General features: G+C 38.8%; 1 protein-coding gene and 1 long non-coding RNA gene across 2 annotated transcripts; one reads left to right on the forward strand and one right to left on the reverse strand.

Annotated features, from left to right (window-relative positions):
* Positions 1–551: 551 nt before the first annotated feature.
* Positions 552–4,749, forward strand: LOC149037696 (uncharacterized). The gene is made up of 3 exons (XR_016181044.1): positions 552–914; positions 1,336–1,458; positions 3,810–4,749. It is a non-coding gene; the product is annotated as an uncharacterized LOC149037696 (long non-coding RNA).
* Positions 4,750–5,762: 1,013 nt separating this feature from the next.
* On the reverse strand, positions 5,763–21,371 carry LOC113666157 (glutathione hydrolase 1 proenzyme). The gene is made up of 12 exons (XM_027181917.2): positions 21,047–21,371; positions 19,184–19,404; positions 16,645–16,746; positions 15,825–16,041; positions 10,061–10,193; positions 9,278–9,458; positions 8,559–8,692; positions 8,218–8,405; positions 7,559–7,787; positions 6,784–6,964; positions 6,439–6,569; positions 5,763–6,029 (listed from the first exon to the last, which is right to left on the reverse strand). Exons 1-11 carry the CDS (start codon positions 21,226–21,228, stop codon positions 6,457–6,459), a joined length of 1,881 nt encoding a protein of 626 aa, XP_027037718.2. The 5' UTR covers positions 21,229–21,371; the 3' UTR covers positions 5,763–6,029; positions 6,439–6,456.
* Between the last annotated feature and the right edge of the window lie 1,138 nt (positions 21,372–22,509).

The following is a 22,509-nucleotide window of genomic DNA, read 5'->3' on the forward strand; positions in this document are numbered from 1 at the left end:
AAAATTTTGGCGCATTAAACTGGCGTAAAATAGACAGTGTTATTGACGTAAACAAATCGACAATAACTTTCCATTTAAGGCAGGAGTTGAGGCTGTCACAAGGTTAGATATCGATAACTAAACCGCCCTAACGTGTTACTTATACGAGGCACCAGGTTACCTTATGCTGCGCCTCGTGATTTTATTTTAATTATGGACCTTGTTGACGTCATTCATATCATCAACGAGACTATAGAAAAACGAAAACTGTGGTGGATATGTCAAATAAATAAACATACAATAAACCACACATTTTCTCGGTTTACAGGGAAATTAATGAGCACGCGAAAGCGCTTCTTGCCAAGTGGTTTTAATTGGCCGTTAAACCAATAGAAAGTTTGGTTCATTGCTTTTATAACATTAAACTATTCTTATTTTGTGATGAAGTCGCTGATTTACGATTTCAGAATGACATAAAGATTTTATCTAAAGCTGTGAGTAAAGTTTTACGCGTTCAAAATGTTGCTCTTGGATGCCGAAACTTTTAGGTGGTTGAAAAGCACACGTGGTTCACTTCCTAGGGGTTTGACCAGTAGCGTGACAACTGGGGCTGGGTCTTTGGATCTGGCAATTCAACAAATGTATAAGGTTTTTCCTTCACTTGTCGATATTCAATGCAAACAGAACTCCTGTTTACAGAACTACAGATTACAAGTTAAGGCAGTCACAAGGCTAGACTTAGAAAACTAAACTGCCCTAACGCGCTACTTACACAAGGCACCAGGTCACCCTACGGTCACGAGCAGTCTGTGGTGTTCTCACCAGTTCAGATTATATCCCAGAAAAACGTATTTATTACGGCAGTTGGCAACAGCAGTGTTGAAGAGTGAGTCACTTTACGACGATTTTCCTCTTCGAAGCGTGTAACCAAGAAAGTGAGCTATTTTCTTATTATTATCAGTTTTCGTTACATAATTTGTGTTACGTTGACCAGTTGTTCATTCACTTTTTTGCTACATGTAATCCGCTGTTAATAAGAGTAACGATTAGAAGTTAGTTAACGCTTTTGAAACTTCGATCTTAGAAAAACAACCACAGTACTTGATATCGTGGTTATGCAGGCATTCAGTAAAGTGCTTTGGAAAATAAAGAAAGTCCGATTTATCCTCATAGCGTTTGGATTTTTAACCATCACCATAGCCAACTGATGGCGACACTCCCCCCTAACAAATATCCTGCCTGTAATCTCTTTGAGATTACGAGCAGGAAAAGAGGAGGAAAAGAGCATTTTTACCTTGTATGAATGAGATTAAATTGGATTTTGTTTAAGTTAAAAACGTTTTATTGATTCTGCAGATGAAGTGCTCCGTCATCTCATTGCCAGCGCTATTGATCCTGTATTTGGTGACATTCTCATCTGCTGCGGAGTTAAAAAGGAAGACACCAGTCGACCTGACGGTTCCATTTACCTCGACTATAGTATGTTGCATTTTCGAATTCCCCCCTTTTTGTACGACACTAGTCCTTTTTAAAATTGTCCCATTTTGTACACACATTATTTAGCGAAATTGTATAATGTAAATGTTCTTCACATACCAGCTTTTGACGGTTGTTATTGTTCTTGTTTGTCTGTTTGTTTTTAATTTTTATTTATTCAAAAGATTTAACGTACGTGTTTTTTGTTATTTATGGAAACAAGTGATGTTTTGAGAGTTTTCGTAATTGCACAAGCCATAGGCGAGTGAAATGTGAAACCTATAAAACCATCACGAGTGACCACGTGTCGTAAGACTCAAGAGCAGCTCGTGCGATTCATTTAATTATAATCTTAACCAAAAAAAAACTGCGTATCGACACTACTTTGCACTTCCTCGGTGAAAATTACGTGAAGAATTTTCCAACCGGCTGAAAACTGTGACCTGACCTAGTGGATGGGTCATATTATGGAATAGTAGGCGACTTAGCTAATACTGAGCTCAAAATGAACGCTGGGACTGGCCAACCCTGTACCAGGTCCCTCAAAGGGCATGTTGTTTCGCACGGCCTCGATCTTTGTTCTTGTTGTGTGAGATGCAGAGGCAAAAAAGCTTCGCAAATTATTTAAACTTGAATGTTTGTAAGCCTTTTTCTTTCCATGATGAGCTGAGGAAATCATTGATCTGTGTGGGAATGTGAAATGACTGTAGACATCTGTAATGGGTCCTGTAAATGCAAGAAATTCGTTCGTTTTTTGCTTCTGAACTGTCAATCTTAGCAATATTTTGAATAGACGGATATTTCTAGGTCATTTTTCTTCGCATATAGTTGATAGCTTCTGGTACAATGCAATTGTCTCGTAACCCCGACAAATTTGCATATTGACTTTGAGCATGGTTAGCGATTTGTGCCTTAAATAGAGAATATTACATAGGCGCGCGTGGAATGGAATTTCTCTATGAGTGTTCAACTCGATAGTTCACATGTGGCTGCAGCGAACGAGTGAGATTTCAAGATGAACACTCAAAGAGAAATTCCATATCTACAAGCAACCACGTATTATTTTGTTTATCATATAAACACGGTGGCCCTTTACTGACAAGAAAAGTCGACTTTACTAATGAATGAAAATAAAAGGATCGACAATACCCGAATGAAAATTGTAAAGTGCGTTAGTGCACTCAAGATGAAAACAAGGGTTGAATCACTAGAAAAACAAAAATGTTCGTAATCTTCAAAATTCTCAGTTATTGACTTTTTCCTTACCAACAAGAGAAATCTTTCAGGTTCACGGCCAAAATGGGCCTGTGGCAAAACTTCCAGCTTTCTATTTTCGTTCTAAGCGGCGAGAAATTGAATACGTAACTTTTGATTTGTCTCTTTGCATTTTGGTTTTCTTCCCCTTCTAGAGCTGTTGAAACGTATCTGTCTGTAGGAGAAACGGATTTTTCAGTGTTTTAGCAGCCATGAATTCTGACTAACGACCTTGAATTGAGAATCGTAACTTTGCCGTTCGTTCATCAACCTGACAGAGTGGCGCGAAAGGCTAATGACGTGTCTGTACCTGATTGGTGAAAAAAAATACCCGTGGAAAAATTCTCGTATTACAGCTGTGATGAAAGCAGAAAATGTCGTGAACATAACGTTTTTAAGTGAAATTAAAAAACAAAGGTTTTCTTTAAATTTACGTAAGTTACAAGATATCTCGGTTTGTTACATGTTCTCTTTGTCCCATCATGGAGCGAAAGAGGGTCTGCCAACGGAAACTTTTTAAATCATTTGAAAATCTTCCAACACTCCGTGTACAACGAAAAAGATAAAGGCCGCGCGAAACGGGATGGAACGGAAAGTGTAACAACCTATTACGGACGTATGTACGAACCCACGAATTGGAAATAAAAGCTTTTCGTTAAATGTTGTACCTTTCGGGATGTCCACGGTCATTTTCACTTTCCAACACAAGACAGTGATTTCCTTGGCCCATCAAGGAGAGAAAATAATTTGTCAACATACAATTTCCAAAGAATCTGCGAGGCTTTTTCGGCTCTGCATCTCACGTAAAAACAACAAAGATCAAGGTCGCGCGAAACGACATGCCCTTAAGGGACCTGGTACACGGTTGGCCAATCTCAGCATTCATTCTAACCTTAGTATGGGTAAAGTCACGTATTGTGTAATGTTCTTAAAAAAAAGGAGAATAAAGGCCTCGATTGGGTGCCGGAGGTACACCGTATGGCACTCTTTGTTTAATTTACATTCTTTATTAACTATTCATAAAGTGGGTACTTTGTCGAGGATATGTTAAGTGATCCAATCGATCAGTGATATGATCGACACGTTCATTTATATTGCAGGACACACCATCATTAAATCGTACAACATGTAGAGTATGCCCTGATGGAGTGATGTGCAGAATGTTTGACACGTGTTGTCCATGGATGAGTCCTTGGGAGTATTCATGTTGTCCTCTACCAAATGCTGTTTGTTGCCCTGACCTTGAAAATTGTTGTCCGGCAGGATACATTTGTTCTCTTGCTTATGGAGGGTGTATATCTGAGCACAAATTTCATTAATGTCATTGACTAAATACGATGTTTCGGCGCTTATTATCGGGTGATAATTTGACTGAATACAAAGCCAATCCCTCTTTACCTTGACAATCAGTCGGGTAAATTTATAAGGCGTTGAAAATATTAAAAGCTGAAAATAAAGAAGGAATACATAAAAAACATAGGCATTCTATGCATGCGAGAGTTATTTTTTGGGGTGGGTGGATTACTTGAAACATTGCAAGTGATGTCTATATATTCTTTTACAAAAGGAAAAAAGAGTATTAACGCAGAAAAGAACGAAAATATCGAATTAACTCACACACAGGTATTTTGTGGTAGATTGTTGTGTTGTTCGGGTTACTGTAACCAAAAATAAACTGTATTGGTGGCACGGATTCCTGTTAGTACAAATTACAGACTGCAGATTGCAGACCGGATACAAAATATAGACTAGGTACAAAATGTAGACTGCAGAGTGGGTACAAAATGCAGACTGAGAATCTAAAGAGTTTTTTCGTCTGGTATGTGATAACATGTCATCTTACAACTTACCGAGCATCACGCGATCAGCTTTCACGATTATTTTCACTAATTTGGAATATTTTTTAGTCCGTTTCTTGATCAAAATCGATCTTAATATAATTTCAAGCCTTCATATAGCCTTCTCACTTTGCGTGCGAGTTGGTTGGTGTGATGTCTGTACAGATTTTACCAACGTAATAAAAGTAGATGTATATGTAAATAAGATGTCACTATTGAATATTTAACACGCACAATATTCGACATCTTTGCACGTGGTCCGTATTATCATCTTTTTAAGCGGTATGTGTTTATTTTGTTGAGACCAAAACTGTTCTTTCGACTTTATATATTTTCGACGTTAGTAAATCACATCATATTAATTTACCTCCGTAAATCATTCATTCCAGACTGAAAAAAATCAAATAAACATGCCAACGATGGTATCTGAATTCGTCCATGGCCAAACACAAACGACTCCACAAGATCACTTTCTCCAGGCATCGAAAACATACACAAAATCGTCCATAGTTAATTTTAATCAGACATTCATCCAGAGATAGCACTGAGCAAACCAATCCAGAAAAATATAGTCGACACACTCAACAAATCACGAATCTTGCAACACAGCTTGCCGTTAAAGAACTGCTAAAATCAATATGTTTGGTGCAATTCATAGACACCCCACGCAATATTTGCTTCAAAATTTTTCCACTCACTCTCGTCGTGAAGGAAAATTAACCATGATCGTGCTACAGTGCACAGAACTCCATTTTCTCTCGAACAACTATCCACCATTTTCACAGCATGAGTAACACCTTTACTATAGGTAATCCGTTATCTTTCATCTGTGCAGTAGGATCGCATTTCTCATAAAGCGCGGTAAAATATACGTTAAAAACACAGAAAAGCCAGTATTTCTCATTCTGAAAGATGATTCCATTTTACGAACTGCTCTCTCCGAATCCCCCATTACTTCGTTGAAATTTGAACACCTCTCAAACCAAAGAACAAAAACGACGCTCTGATTGGTGTGAGATACGTACCCTAATTGGGTGATCTGATTGGTGCGAGATACATTCCCGAAACGATCGAATCGGTGCGAACAACATACCACTCTCTATACGCTGACATAGATGTCATTAAAAAATAATAATAATAATAACTCAAAAACTATCGGAGTACTTCGATGTAAATGACGTTGTGGTCATGAGATTCTTAAAGAAAACACAATAAAACCGCAAACGATAGCACAAAATATCTTATTTATTTTGTTCAAAATCTAGGTTCTCTTAAAAGCTCTCAGTAGCGCAAATGTATATTTGACAACCCCAAAGCAAGCTGTCTGAAAAGCGTACAGTCACATGATTCCATAGCATTAGAAAAAATTCAATTAAAGGCCTGAATATTCGGCCTCGGTTTGAAACGGGCTCACATCTTGGCGAGCCTTAGGCTGCCTCGTGCCAGTTGCTAGCGATTTAAATTTTCACTGCGATGCTGGATCTGTAGAAATGAAAGAAATGATTTTTAAGACTGACTCTTTTCTTTACGACTAACAGTTAAAATTTTTCAATTTTTACGCCTTACGGATAAATTTTCGGCCGCTTTACAGCTTACTGTTAACTTTATTGAGACCTTCTCAACTGTGCGATTACCTCAGGTTGAGTGCAGAATCTCTCACAATCCGTAGTTTGGTAAAGATTTTTCCTTAAATGCCTGTAATCAACCAGACTGGTTCAGCGGCAAATAAGTGAGTGGTTATAGAAAGATTCCTGGTCGTAGTGTCATTGCAGTTTCGGTGGAATGTTCCTTTACTAAGGCGCAGCGCGAAAACGGAATAAACTTTTGGACACAGCTTTATTTAAACAATCACAGAATAAACCGAAGTATTTCTTCTTACTGCGTATTTTACCTTCAGTCTTTTGATTGGTCAGCGGTAGCCAGCCGCGACTCCACCCTTGCGATAATCTGCTAGTGCTAGTAGCTCTCCGTCATCCTTTCGTACAACAAGTTGAACCACGCCCATGATCTGTAATGGCGTTCCTGAAAGAGAAACAGAACTAACGCTTCACTTAAATCGTAACTTTGAGCTGAACGTTCCCACTAACGGAACTGTCCGACCAACTAGTTCCATTGAATTGAAAGTGGACTTAGATTACTAAAAGTTGGGAAACACGGTGGCATAATGGTTAGGAGGATAGACTCCGGATCCAGAGTACAGACTTTACCTCAAAATTCTTAATGAAACCATAATCACCTGTGAATAAGGTTGTATCATTTGTGATTCGCTTGTGTCCATACCGCTTTAATCCTTTGATGTACTTATCTGGAAAATTTGGTTCAACTAAGATAATGCTTGGGAATAATTGACTGTGAAGACGTGGCTTGGATACAGCATCCTTTAAACTGTCGCCAAACCAGAAGTAGTTCATAAGTACCTAAGGAGATAAAGGATATGCGCATACAAGAAGGCGCTAAAAAGGTTTCATTGCACGCCCCGCGATTGTTCTGGCGAGGTATGTTTCCGTATTTTCCCTCTTTAATTGTCTCCTCGAGGCACATTTTTCGCAGGCGCTCGAAGATGAAGAAATGGTGCGGAAATTTTTTGTGCTCCTGTCCCTGGTCGGTCTGAGGTAAAAGTCTTAAGCTTGGCTGTTTTACTATGTCTTAACAAGATTAGTGTTAGTGAGTAGCGTAAGCGTTAGTGTAATTAACTTTGTATTTGTTTGTATTATTCTAGTATTTGTGCTTTAAGTGAAAATAAAAAAAAATGTTATAAAAAAAAAAAAAAATGTCTTAACAAGATAGCAGCACCTCGCATCTTTTCTCAAATCGGGCCATACTTTGAGGTTGGCTTTTACTATAGAATAAAGGATAAGCTCAATTGCGAGGCCATTTTATTCATGCGCACGACTTCTCAGTTAGCTCACATATCAAGGAAAGGTGACTCCCCCCTTGAGTATTGTGACCTCGCCTCTAAGTGAACATCCTAGAGGAAAATACATTCTGGACGAGCATCAACAATTACTGACCTGTGATAACGCAGTTGCGATGTATTTTCCTCCAGCGGCTCCGATAACCATCCTAACATTCCCTTTCCCATCTAGAATGATGGACGGAGAAGCAAGAGACATCGGTCTTTTACGAGGTCTCAGAGAGTCCGCTTTCAAATTGAATTCGTTAACATACAAGTTTATAGCATCCCACAACTGATCATTGTAAATGATTCCGAGTTCCAAGCTGCGCAGTTTTGCTCCGAAACTGTAGAAGAACCAAATAGTGTTTCCTAAATTAGATGTTCATAGAGTTACTCAAAAAAAGTATGCTTTAGTGTTATAACGATAATGGCGAGGACGATAATAATAATAATGGTGGCAAGAAGAGCAAAAGAGGTGGTGATAATTATGATAATAAATCCATGATAATTATGATAATAAATCAATGATGATTATGATAAAGATGCTAAAAAAAATGGTTACCATTACTATAATAATATAATTATTTGTACTGATGATTACGGTGTTGCTTATTACTCTCCGTTTTTCTAAAAGGAATCTAGTTATCTAATGGTAGGATTCAGTGTTCTCGGCACATTAATTTTTGTGGCTCACTTTAAAAGGCTACTCAAGACGCCATTGTGAAACTGAAAAGGTTATCCGACTGTTTCTATAATCAATTATGTTCTGCTCACTATTTATTAATTGATGTCGTTATGGAAACAGCATTTCCTTCTTCATCCAGTACAGACAAGTGAGTTGTACCATCTGTCACGTCAATATGATAGTTAATAGGTCCATAATAATCATATGAGTGGGTCGTGTCATCTATTTTTTGCCGTAGTTTTTCTCCTTCTTCAGGATCCAGCATTTGGCGAACGATCTGTCAAAGAAGATGAGTACAGGATCGTCATATCGAAGACATTCCAGTTCTGGGAAGATAGTAAGCGAGTGAACTCTAAAACATCGTCTAATCACACAAGTTAATATAAAAAAACATAATTGCCGCTAGGTTTAAGGCTTGCTTAAGGGTTACCTCGTCTACTTTATCGTCGAATGCAGGATCTGTGAGATACGTTTCCCTTGCGGCTACAAAATTGAATGCTTCAATAATTCGGTGATATGTCCGGACGGGGTGTTTTTTCATGTCTTCTGGTCCAAAATTGTAACCTTTTTAAACGAGAAAATATTAAACTAGCCACATTACTGTCGAAAATCTTCGAGGGAGCTTTTCAGCTTGGTATAACGATCAATTCTTACATATTGCATACTCTTTACATATTCTGTGGTATTGAAAATGAGAACTTGACTGACAATCTAAAGCTTCTAAAGTTGGTGATCATTATTTTCTTCGTCGTCATGACCTTTACATTTGATTCAAGGGTGACACTGTAAAGATAAACTCGGAGCTAGTCAATTATAGGAGCTAGGGGGGTTAAGAACCACTTTTTCAGGCAGACGGAAAGAATTTAATTTCTACTCTTTGCTTTGCACCGTTTCGGGAAACAATTTGAAAATTGAGCATTTGTTTCTTGTTAGTTCGATTCAAGGCTGAGAAGAGAGAAAGAGTAATCACATCCTTTCAAATCCGTCATTTGTTTGTTGTAAAAGTACGCAGTCACAGCAGTTTTATATGTTCCTATATGCAAAGGTGATCTACATAGTCTTTCAGACCATATTTTTCTATGATAGAAAAAGGAGATCTCAGTTGAATCTTATTTCGTAGCAGAGTCGAAATGGTCTGAGTTGACTCACCCTTCAAAATGTTCAGGATGTCAATTAAGGCTACTCCCCCTGCAGGAGGTGGGACGGTCAGAATTTTGTATCCCTTCACTCCGGGAAGGTCTGTCTCCAATGCTTTGAGTTCAGATGCTTCATAATTTTTTAAATCTTTTAAGGATATCTTGGAGCCAACAGATCTGAGATCTTTAACAATCTGTGAGTTTTAACAAATAGTTTGCTTTAGCTAAATGGTTAAAGATACCAGGAAGTTTCACGATGGGAAAGTAAGAAATGTTTCAATTCATTTTATCTACTGTGTTCTGTCGTCGCTGTTTTATCTTTTCTTTATCAATCAGCTGTTTTTTAGTAACCTAATTTTCATTTCATAACACTTATTACCTTATCGTTATTTTTTTCGTTGATGTTATCGTTATCATTTTTCGTTATTTTGATATCGCTATCGTTCCTTAGCTTAGTCAAACCGTTGCCTCCTACATGCCGTGCTGTTTACAGCCATTACCACCAATGATATACATATGACCATCTTCGTGATTGCGCTGTCACTATCAGTTTCGTAGTCCATAATTCAGTCGTTATAGCTGTAACATCCTTTCGCATACTTTTTGTTGTTTATTCTTATCATGAAACACGCTCTGGGTGAGAGAATGCGTCGTGCAACTATACCAAACATAGACTTACTGAACAGATGCATACTCAAATAAGATAAACTCGTCGCAAAGCTTAAATTGTGAAAACAAAGGCTTATTTTTTGCAGTCTTCATAATCGAGAAGACCTAAATCTTGACGTTATTTTACCTGTTTCGCCATTTTTCCTAGATAGAAAACATCAGCACCGCCTTCAGCTATCTTCTTTAAAGTTTTTCCATATTTTGTTCGCTTTATAACGTCGCCTTCCTTAACAAATTGACCGTTTGGCTTGAATAACTCACTGCAAGGAAAATGGAATGATGTAAAGTTGACAGGAAATTACATCAAGGGCTGTACATAGGTACATTGCTCCATCAATATACAAAAAAAGTCCCCATACATTATTGATAAGTATTTAAGCAACAGATTACTTAGAATAAACAAGTTAATCTTGATCATCCGGATCAGAGCAGTTCTGAGAATACCTTTTGATGGTAGTAGTGACTGAGGTTTCGGCAACCTGAGAGGAAGTTGTTATCAGGGTCAATTCAAGTCAACTTGACTACAATGATGACTTCGCTAAGGTTGAAGAAACGGCAGTGACTTATACCGACAATAGTCTTTTTACTTCATTTAAGCTACTTAGCTTACTCACTGTCTATGACGAAATAGATAGCGACTAGCGCAGCCAATCAGATTGCAGAATTCATGAAAGAAGCCTTCTTAGATTAAGGCATAATAATCAGCTTTAGGGTGTAAACGTGATTTAAAATAACAAAAAAACCTCTTTCTCTAGTTCATAAGGAAGTGCAAGCAACTAGGAGTCGTATTTTAGTATTCAGGGATTAATAACCTATATGAAGAACCTTTTAAGTTTGGAGGGAAAGAGAATGGTGCCCTCTAGACTCTATTAGATGTTAAAATACGCAAAACAAAATAGAAGCAATTGATTTTATTTGGAATGTTTACTGTATAGCTCGGATTCAAGAGAGGCCACATAATCCTTCAAAAAACGTTTCTAGCATTTTTAGTAAGACAGTAAAGTTCGAACTCAGAAAGAAAACGTAATTTTATGATGTTTATGAATCGTACGACCGAGTAAATATTAGACATGAAAGTTAAAATCCTTAAATATCGTGGTTCTTATTGATTCATCACTGTCCCATACTATTTACCTATACTTACTTGAAATTTTCTTTTCGCTTTCCACAATTAAGAGGCGATCTCTCTAAGAGCGGTCCAGGGCATTTCGCATCGGAAAAAAGTTTTCCCTCAAACTTTACCCAATAAACTATCTTTGGTAACAAGTAAATAAAACCACATTAGTTTTTGGAAATACCTCAAAATAAAATTTTTAGAGCTCTCAAAAGTCAAAGCTGCAAAAGGCCCTTTTTTGACCTCTTACGACATCGAAAATTTCAAATGTTGAATAGCCCGGTCCTCGTATCACACCGCATGCAACAAAAAATATATTGTATTCTTAAAGTGTGTGATATATAAGGTGTATAAAATGCATTTCAATTTTGATATTCGTTTATTCAGAGGCTCGTCATAATTTATTTAAAAACACTCGTTGGACAGCTTTCTGAAATTGGTTAAAAGTACTCTTTCTTTCTCGATTGATATTGCTCAAGTCCAGACCAGACCATTAAAAACTCCGCTTGATTTCTGCTAATAAGATGTTTGGCTGCAGAAAAATATAAAAACATCTTGCACTTATTGATTTTCTTCGCCGAGGTGACTTCGGACTTTTAGCGATATTGCAAGCGTGACAGCCGATTATGCAAATTAGTTCATTGAGCAAACTCCGACCGTTTTATGTGAGTAGCTCAATAAATCTTAGAAGTAGAAAATATAATAGAAAATATAGAAGGACAGAGCTTTAAACCACACCGATTAATACCTTAAACATTTTAAAAGGCCAAAATTTGACAAATTTTATTATCTCGTGACGAAAGACGTCAACAACAACGTATCGAATATCAATTTGATTAGCGCTCGCAAACCCCTTTTTAAAAATTTGGCTTCTGTTATTTCATATTTGAGTTCTGATGGCTTACGCTATTCAAACCTGTATGAACATTTCAAAACCAAACTACAGGATTCTATTTAGTGTAACCGGCGATAACAGCACACACTGAAATACACCGTGACCACTGTCACATAATTCAATTGTACATGTGTAATTATCCTCATTTGCTTCTCCCTTCTTAATAAAGCAGCGATAACATCGCCTTTTGGATCCGAATTCTGGTCGGTAGGAATAAGAGAAATTTTGTCTGCACACCTGTCTTTATGAAAGTTTCTATTCAGAACTCTAGGGAGTTCTTGTGGAAAAGGACCACGCGATTTTTGAGGAAATAAATTATTACGTTACGTGTGACCTCATTTTTCCAACAATTAGCTATATCTATACTGTAAAGTGCGTAATTATATTAGCTGTAATTATATTAGCTGTAATTCATATTTCTCTTTCGGTACTGGTTTGCTTGGGATTAATAACATTAAATTCTTGAAGCGGTATTCGCCAAAAGAAGTCCTGTTTTCAGTCGCGTTCTTCAGAAACTTTGTTAGAAGACTCACGAGGAGTTTCCGGTTTGTTTAACTTGCCTCAGAGTACTGACTCAATAAAGAGTCATCTCTGCTTAATCCATTTGTCAAAAGAGAGTTTCACAGAAGGAGAGCTTATCTTTGCAAGGGCTGGCCTGTTCGATGCAGAAGACTCAGTTATGGCAAAATGTGGGTCTGCGCAAAGCATAGGCACACTTATGGGAAGTTCTGGCGCCAAAGTTCAGCGTGCCAGTATCCGACACACCCTGGTAGCGATTCCAAAGGGCTAAAGAGCCGGTATTCTGTCAATTTGCAAAAGTCAAAGGCCATTTCTAAGATGTATGGTGTTATATAGAGGTTTACACGATACTGCAGCTGAGGGAGCGGATGATTTTAAGGATTTTCTCCAAATTATAGACGAATTGGAAAGCGTGGGAGCAGAAAAGGACTAGTGTAAAGAAGTTCGGAAGAGGCTTCAAGAGAGCAAGTTGTATTTGAAGACTACATACCGTAATCACTGCGAAGAGGACGATAGCAAATGTGCCGATCACTGTAGGGTCTTTGCACTGAGCTATGCTGGTGACACTGAAGTTCAGAAAGTATGCAGTCACAGTCACAACGTGAAGTGTGAGGATTGTGAGATGTTGAAGAGTGCTCTTGAAGAAGTAAAAGGCGCTATTTCTGAGTAAACAATGCAATTGGGTAGGTTTCAAGCGGAAGACTATCTGTATGAAGCAAAAAATGCTGCTGTTAAGACCTTTGAATGGAGAGGGTATATCCTGAGAGCAGAAACCAGGATCAGTACGAGCTGCAAATTTTCGATACTTTGGAGGGAGATGAAGCATTTATAATAGTTGACTGGACAATGAAGTTCATAGCGATGAAGTTCCGGGAAAAGCAAGCAGAATGGTTTCCCTAGAGGGAAATCAATTGGCATGTGAGTAGCGCTGTTGTAAGACAGGAGGAAAGCCTGGAAGTAACCTGATACGTAGACCTTCTTAACAGCTGTAAAAAAGACTGGTTTTCAGTGCTGTCAGTCCTAGAAAATCTCTTTGTCACCATAAAGTTAAGAAATTCAGGAATAAAAAAGGCCCTTTATAAGATCGGATGAAGCAGGTTGCTATCACAACAGTAAGCTAGTATCAACTCTACGAGGGCTCGGACATCACGATTGCCACTTTCAGCAACTTACACAAGAGGGCCTGCGCGTTTGGAGAGCGTTTAATGTTGGGTCTGGAAAGTTTATTCGGTAAAATTAAAATTGCAATTTTTCCACAGAAAAAATGACGGATCTGGTGAAGGAGATTCCATTTTTCCCCACTACTGCTCGACGAACTGCATCAGCAGGAGAAAGCAATGATAGCAACGACGGTAGTTCCTATCAATGCCCTGAACCTGGTTGCGATGAAGATTTTAAGATGCAGGCCGACCTTGACTTCCATATGAACTAGCTAGTTCATCATGTAAGTCCTGTGCCTGCGAGCATGACTTAAAGTCTTTATGACAAAGTGAAGAGGTAGTGGGTCCATTACTTTCAGTCATTGTCATTAGAGGGTGAAAGTTCGACTGAACTGGTTGCAGTGGCCACAGAACCCTTGACAAGTACACCAAAGCTTCCCATGGAATGGGCTCTTCATAAGAGAGGTGCAAGTGAACGGCTTTCGCAAAACGTCAGGCAGTAATTGAAACAGAAATTTAATATCGGATGAGACACTGGCAGAAACCAAACCCAGTGAAAGTAGCAAAGGATATGCGAACTGCTTGCACAATAGATGGAGAGAGAATGTTCGATAGAACAGAGTGGTTATCCAACATACAGATTCAGGGTTTCTTCTCGAGATTGTGCCTTAAACAGCAATCTAAAATACAAAAAGAATCGGATGATGCCACCGACGCAGACGACCACTTGATAGAAGCATCCGCGTCTGATGTAGACGAAGGGTGTTTGAGAGAGGCGAGGAACACAGTAATGGATGAGATAGATTGAAACATCCAATCATGTTTGATATCTATGATGTGTGCTCGTTGGCAAGAGAAGCAAGGTTGTCTAGTCTCAAAGTCAAGATGCTAAGAGACATATGCGAACATTTTGAGCTCGCATTCAAAATGCAAGATACAAATGCAGCACCTCTTGCAAAAATGGAGGAAATGATTTCAGAGTGCAGTTGTTATGCAATCTAGTTATGACGTCCACCCGTTATGCGAATGCGATATCTTTTTTTACAAGAACTCTTCAAACATATGAACAGAGACTGTTATGCAGAAAGATGTGACGACCAAATATCATTTTTTCCCTTTCAGCGAGAAATGCGAGAAATCGCTGCTTTATTTAGACGTGAGAAGTATTCAGGACAATTACACGATGGAATTACGTGACAGAGTCACTGGTCACGGTGAATTTAGTGTGTGCTGTTATCGCCGGTTACACTAAATAGAATCCTGTAGTTTAATTTTGAAATGTTCATACAGGTTTGAATAGCGTAAGCCATCAGAACTCAAATATGAAATAACAGAAGCCAAATTTTTAAAAAAGGGGTTTGCGAGCGCTAATCAAATTATGATATTCGATACGTTGTTGTTGACGTCTTTCGTCACGAGATAATAAAATTTGTCAAATTTTGGCCTTTTAAAATGCTTAAAGTATTAATCGGTGTGGTTTAAAGCTCTGTCCTACTATATTTTCTACTTAAAATGGTTAAAATCTAAGATTTATTGCGCTACTCACATAAAACGGTCGGAGTTTGCTCAATGAACTAATTTGCATAATCGGCTGTCACGCTTGCAATATCGCTAAAAGTCCGAAGTCACCTCGGCGAAGAAAATCAATAAGTGCAAGATGTTTTTATATTTTTCTGCAGCCAAACATCTTATTAGCAGAAATCAAGCGGAGTTTTTAATGGTCTGGTCTGGACTTGAGCAATATCAATCGAGAAAGAAAGAGTACTTTTAACCAATTTCAGAAAGCTGTCTAACGAGTGTTTTTAAATAAATTATGACGAGCCTCTGAATAAACGAATATCAAAATTGAAATGCATTTTATACACCTTATATATCACACACTTTAAGAATACAAAATATTTTTTGTTGCGTGCGGTGTGATACGAAGACCGGGCTATTCAACATTTGAAATTTTCGATGTCGCAAGAGGTCAAAAAAGGGCCTTTTGCAGCTTTGACTTTTGAGAGCTCTAAAATTTTATTTTGAGGTATTTCCAAAAACTAATGTGGTTTTATTTACTTGTTACCAAAAATAGTTTATTGGGCAAAGTTTGAGGGAAAACTTTTTTCCGATGCGAAATGCCATGGACCGCTCTTACAGAGATCGCCTCTTAAAAGACAGTGGTTCTTTTACAAACCGAGTCATATAAGATGATAGTACCCACCTTAATCCTGGATCACTTGACACGTTTGCTGCGTTCTTTTCAACAGCAGCTAAAATGGCAGGAGTCGCGGGAAAACCATTGGTAGCAATCTCAATTGCAGGTCGAAACAGATCTTTCCAGGAAAGTCGGCCATACTTTTTCCACGCCATCTCAAACCCTCGCAATTCTCCAGGTATACCGATGAATTCTCCTTCCCCAGGGTTTCTCGTTTTGATCTCTTTTAGGAAATTTAAATCACAACTGTGTCATAGCGTTATCGTGAAACATTACGAAATAAAATAAAACAAAGAAAGAAAAAAAAAGAAGGAGAAGACTCGCGTAACACCGGATCTTCCCCCCCCCCCCCTCCCCTTAGCATTTCAAATCTCCCAGAGGGATTCCTCATTGTGCGAGAGTTTTCAGCTCACCCCTCTCTTGTGGGGAGGACCATGCATAAGTTACTTCCATATATGGACTTGAGCACGTGCGAGAATTGTGAGAGCGAGAAACGGTTGGTGAGAAAGAAGAAATCAATCGTTAACGACGGGATTAAAACGGATAAAAACACAAAACATCGTTTCGTTAAGAGTGTTTGTAAGAAAACATGTCACTTGTAACCCATATATACTACTGGGTGGAGAGAGGCACAAAGACAGGAACGCAAGTCGCCTAGGAGCATAAAACTTGAAACGACTAATCTTCGAGTTGGACCTCTCTATCCAGAGACTCTCGCAAAGGGAAAAAGCTCGCAATGTTGAAATGAATATCGAGGAAAAAATTCATGAAAGACACATGCCATGAATATCAATATGACATCATTGCGTTTTCGAATTGGTCTCACCTCTTTCTTTCCATTCAAACATTAAATGTTGCAGGTCTCTCATGGTATCGGCTTTTTCAAGGGCTGCAACCGTTTCTCTAAAATTGATCGACCTTGTCTTTCCTGAAATTTATTAGACAAGTAACTTAGTGTTCAGGTTATATTATGCTGCGGGGAAATCAAGTAAAAAGCCTGAATCTGTCATATTGGCCTAGTGTCAAACTGAGTTCTTTCAAAATCTTAGCCTTGAAATATATAGTCTTCCAGGAGAAAATTTAGCATGCTATGGCGCTTTTCTTTTTTTAGCATGTTGTCAACAGAAAGAGATCCCTCGTGAAATTTTCACATGAGGAGTAATTCACAATTAAGGATCTGTTATTTCTAAATCCTCCTGGACCACTCACATTCTGAATGCTTCAGGAAAAACTACGGAGAAATTACCCTTGGAATAGGGGATAATGGCTCCATCTTTCGCTCTGACGAAGGGTCAAATTTCGAAACGTAAGCTCTAGAAAGTCTTTACGGCGCCCAACTTGTTACCCGGGGTATATTGTATGTAGCTTGGGAAGAGGGATGGGAGAGAGGCCTCACTCTCCCATTAAAAAACGTGAAGTATACCTGACATCAGCATTGACCACAGTAATGTTGCTTTAGCCAGCAGCAGCCACGAGTGCTTGCAATGAATATATTTACCCTTCATCATAAACCTTTGCCCGTTTTTTGCGCAAAAAAAATAACTCATACCTCAAAATCTTTCGACATTAGACAAGTGTGTACCGTAATGCTCGCTTAGTTGTTTTTTAAAAACAAGTATCATGCAGTTTGTATCAGCAACAAATACAATCTAACGAGCATCATCATTTCATTTCATTGCCTTTTGGATTGAAATTTTTAAACTTGTAGATGCTTATCAAACTGATACTTCTATTTTTTTTTCGATTTCCCAAAAGTGAAAAAGGTATAGTTTGAGAAAAAAAGAACTTAGTAAAGTAAATGGTTTGAACCCAGGAGTATCAGTAGTTCGTATAGTGTGATCGTCCAGGTGAGTGTAACTTTAGGTTTAGCATTTAGCAGAGTCCCAGTCGATTCTGTGATTAGTTTGTCGGTGATGTTCAGAAATGTGATTGTTTACATCGCCATTTCTAGTTGCTCGTCGCGTGTTAAGGTTTCTACCAGTCTCACCAATGTAGGAGGCCTGGCAGTCGGAGCATTCGATCTTATAAATCGCTCCCTGTCTGTTGTTGGGTTGGTCTTTGTCTTTAACGTTGGTCAGTAAATGTCGCGAAGTAATAATAGGCTTGTGAGCTACGCGAATGTTGTAGGGTTGTAGGATCCGCGCGATAGCCTCAGAAGTGCCTTTGATGTAGGGTATAGTAGCTGTAGTCGTGACAGATGTGGAGTCCCTGTTAGTTTCTGTAGTGTCGGTCGCCTTGTGAGCGTTTCGTATCATGAAGTCAGTGTTGTAGTTGTTTTTGTCAAAACACGGTCAAGGTACTTGTTTTCGTCAGATAAACTGTCTGGTGTGTTGCAAACAAGTTGCGCTCGTCTTGTCAATGTCTTGATAGTCGTAGCTTTGTGGGAAGTCGGGTTGTAGGATGATTCGTCAAGCAGTCTGTCGGTATGCGCCGGTTTCTGTATGCTGTTGTCGTAGTTCGTTGGTTACGCTACGTTGACAACACATTTACCGCCGTACACAAAGACGAAATTGACGCTTTTCACAATCACCTTATTTTCAACGACTGACTTTGGAAAGCTGGTTTACCAACTTAGAACAGACGCCTCTCAACAGATGTCAACAACTACCGGCACCTTACAAACGACTCATTAACGACGTGAAGAAACCGACAAACAGACCGACTAACAACAGACGGATCGAAACCGACCAATGACTGTTAACAAACTCTACACGAGTCTTCCAGCCGATCATATCTCGGCTAAACAGACCAATCACGTTTAACAGACCAGACTTTATAACATCATCGACTGACAACTACTCTCTACTTGACTCTGAAGATGACTTCCGCACAGGTTGTCGAAACGTCAGTCACCAACAACAGTTCTTTTCAGAACTACACTCACCTGGACGATCACACTATACGAACTACAAAAAAAGAACTCTAAGTTAAATTGATTCAGGCGAGGAATTGAGATATTCCTTATTTAAAAGGAATAGTCAATTAGTTGCAGTCTAACCGATTTAATCTGTAATGGTCATATTAGTAATGATAGTTATGATTATTTAAACTGAACTGTTTAACATTGAATCTTAGGTGAGAAAATAACGTTTATGATTCGTTGATTTAAAGGGTGAATCTATATTCAGAAGCAGACATAAAATACAAATTAATTCAGCCTCTTTTATTTCCGAACACAATGGCATTTAAGCAGTTAAGTATCACAACATAAGGGTAGATAAGATTTCCGATCATCGAAGCGTGACATACTTTGTTGTGACCACTGTAATGTCATTGCAAGGTGTAACACTTGTTTAATTCGCGCGATATGTATAAATACAAATGCTACACAGCTGATGGTGCATTTAAATGAGTTGGAGACTCACCACTTTTCTTGTCATAAACGATCATGAATCCTCCACCTCCAATACCCGCTGAATGGGCGTTCACCACACCCACACACAGCGCAGTTGCAATGGCGGCGTCCACGGCATTTCCATTTTGAACTCGTAAAATGTCTGCGCCGTATTCTGAGCACTTCTTGTAATCTGCTGACACAGCAGCAGATTTGAACTCCAGGGGTTCGGAAGGTGGGGCAAGAGGTGGACTAAAAGAGAAATGTTTTTTTATTATTTTTTCGTAAGTTGAACCGAACCTGAATAATGTGTTCAAGCGAATCGCTTACTTTGATCTTATGCCTGGGTTCCGTTCAATTTTCGCGAAATTGGGGCGATCGTAGACAGAACACCTTTCAAATCATTCCGATCGTCTTTGCACTGTTCGGGATAGTCGGGTGGAAAGAAAGGTGACAGAACCAGATTTAGATCGGCTTAGTTTAGGGATAACAATTTTTTTTCCTTGAGTTAACGTTTGTGATTTGTTAATTTAAAGAATGAAGGCATAGTCAGAACAGACATGAAATCCAAATTAATTTAGCCTCTTTGATTTCCAATCAAAATGGAATATAAGCAATTAAGTATCACTAGCAAAGCGTGGCACAAGATTTCCGACCATTGAAGCGTGAAATATTTTGTTGTGACCACTGTAATGTCATTGCAGAGTGTTTCTAGTTCGCACATAAGTGTCTCGGCTGACCGGAATCTTCAATCCACGATTTTCACTGGTCTGAAACAATCCGTTTCAGAAAAATTGTGCTCCTGGCTCGAGGACGTACTTGAGACCACGGGCATAGTTTTTCTATACGGACTTCCCACTGAGTAAATAATTAGTTATTTTCATTTTGAGTCACAAACAAAATCATGTGCAATCAAATTCCATGTAGCAACTTCATCAAACGAATATTATACCGTTGAAATTCAAATTCTAATCAACAGCAGTATTCACGAGTGAATTTGTTTGAATAAAGGATCAAAAGAAGAAAACATCACAACAGGTTTAGCCAGAAGAAAGATATTTGAGAGTCACTGATTGCATGCGAGGTAGACCACCCCTGAGGCTAAATATTTCTATCATAAAAAATACATAAAAGACCAGTCATAGTCCATCGCCTGAGGGGCTGGGGATCAGTGGATTTAGGGGAGATGAAATGGTTTTCAAACGATACGAAGAGGCGATCAGTCGTCGCCAACAGAGTATTAACAGGGTGGAAGGAAATAAAGAAAATTGTCTGCCAATCAACTGCCAAGAGAGGCGATCATAAAAATAGCATGAAGCCTTATTAGGGGAATCACGATGACCGGTTCTTTGTCTACATGGTACAGGTGCATCCTGGCGACGTCGAGATAATTAACTATTGAGGCAAAGCTGGCCGTCTCAAGTTTCGTGGACATGATCCACATCCTGTTTTTGTTGTTGGTCATGCAGGAAAGAGCATTTTGAAATGCTTTTTATCCTCTTTAAGTACTTGAAGTACTGTCTGATTTCTTTTCAACCAGATTTTGGAAAAGGCCTTCTGAGAGCAAAACGTCGAGCAAACAAGTCGATAATGAACTTGTCAACGTTTTTCGGCTTGACAAAACTCAAACATTTGACTAAAGAAATGACTTGTTTACAGAAAAAAACAACAACGCCAAAACAAATCAAACGATGGGGATTTTGAAGGTCTCTGCAATTTCTAAAAACCAAGAAAAACGAACTCTGAATGCGGGAGAAGTTAAATCCTAGCAAAATCCGCCGGTACCGAGATATCCTGTCGATTTTCCCGCCCTCATCGAGATCAACTGTTTTCTATCATTTATCAAAATTAAACCAAAGCACGAGAATGTGTTTGTATTTTGGTCTTCTCTTACCTTCTTCTTTTCAACGGGGCTTTTTGTTGTGGGACAATCAAATGATTTATAGCTTCATGAATCTGTTTACCAATTCCGGTTACATACACAACTCCTCCCAAGGCACACAATACTGTCACAACAGCGAGAAGCCGTCGGCACACAAAATGTGATTTTCCGCCGGAAATTGTTGAGTCGGCCATGATCGTGAAAATCTAAGACTAGCCAGTGAATGAGAAACCTTACTTTTTCCACTCAAGGGAAGTGGGAATTAATATTTAAAGCATTCTTACAAGCGTTCTGTAAGCTGAGATTTCACACTAGCTCTGACTTTCCCACCTGCTACTAAACGCCCGTTTCTTTTCTTGTGCTTAAAAAGCGTAAACAAACTTACAAGTTAAAAAAATCAACTCTTTCATTCATCCCAAAAGAAATTGACACAACTGATCAAGCAAATTGCCAGGTAGCATGGAGAGTAAACTCACGACTCGCTGTTATTTCTGCGCATGCTCGCTGGAGGCCTTATCTGTATAATCTCAGGGAACCTGAGGCAACTCTCCCCACTCAAGAAAAATTGGAGCTGGTTTGGCCGACGTTTTCCCGCCTGACACAGTAACACTGTCTGCCTACGCGAGAAAAACTCGTCCACTCCAGTCTCGCTACAAAGGCGATATCGCAATTCTCGTGTAAACAGCCGGTTGAGTTTTTCAAATAAATGATTAAAGAGTTAGACAAGGGTAGCCTGGGAAGGTGGGGGCTTTTCTCGAACAACCTAAAGTAAATAGGTTCTTGCACTCAAAAGAAAAAAATTGACTCTTTTTCTAAAGGCCAGAGTATGTGCGATCCTATAGCAATCGATGCTTAGAGAGTCAAACAGAACGCTGTGGAAGAATGCAAGATTAGAAATCACTTAACGAGTTCCACAAGTCGCGCTAGGCCGTCAACATATTAAAATTTATCTCCGAAGTCTTGATCTCGTTTTTCTCGACGTATATGAAGTTAAGAGCATCAAAGAAGCCTACAATCAGCGTCAAAATTAGTTGACACATCACGTTTGAAGTGTTCTATTTATGTGAAGTTTATATGAAATAATTCATATTTGTTCTGCGGTTGTAGATGAAAGTGAAATGTGATCATCGCAGTAACTTTTCCAATTTAAGCAATTGGAAAGAAGAAGCCTGAAAAAAAAAAAAAAAAAAATCAGGGCTTCAACGGGATTCTAACCCTAACCCCAAGCTGTTATCTCTTTTTTAAAAGGGCGACAAACAATTACTATTTTCCTGGATCAAATTTCATGGATAGCGCTAATCAACTGTCCGAATCACCTGTGTGATGTTGAGACTGACATGAATATCAGCCATAACCAACTGAAACAAAGGAGCCCAAGCTGGCGCTATGACTTGGCGGTGCAGGAAATGTTGAGTTCCTGACAGTCCCTGAAGGTATCAAACTATTGAAATTTAAATTTTAGTCACAGATACGAA

This window comes from Pocillopora damicornis, chromosome 11, assembly GCF_964200805.1.
Source record: "Pocillopora damicornis chromosome 11, jaPocDami1.2, whole genome shotgun sequence".
Lineage (NCBI taxonomy): Eukaryota > Metazoa > Cnidaria > Anthozoa > Scleractinia > Pocilloporidae > Pocillopora > Pocillopora damicornis.

Bases quoted from the DNA above. Each gene is read 5' to 3' on its own strand.
- LOC113666157 (XM_027181917.2), bottom strand. From the start codon at position 21,228: ATGGCCGACTCAACAATTTCCGGCGGAAAATCACATTTTGTGTGCCGA. The intron at 16,747-19,183 runs GTGAGTCTCCAA...AATAAATTTCAG, and splicing joins CGTTTATGACAAGAAAAGTG to GAAAGACAAGGTCGATCAAT. The intron at 8,693-9,277 runs GTGAGTCAACTC...TCGTTTAAAAAG, and splicing joins CATCCTGAACATTTTGAAGG to GTTACAATTTTGGACCAGAA.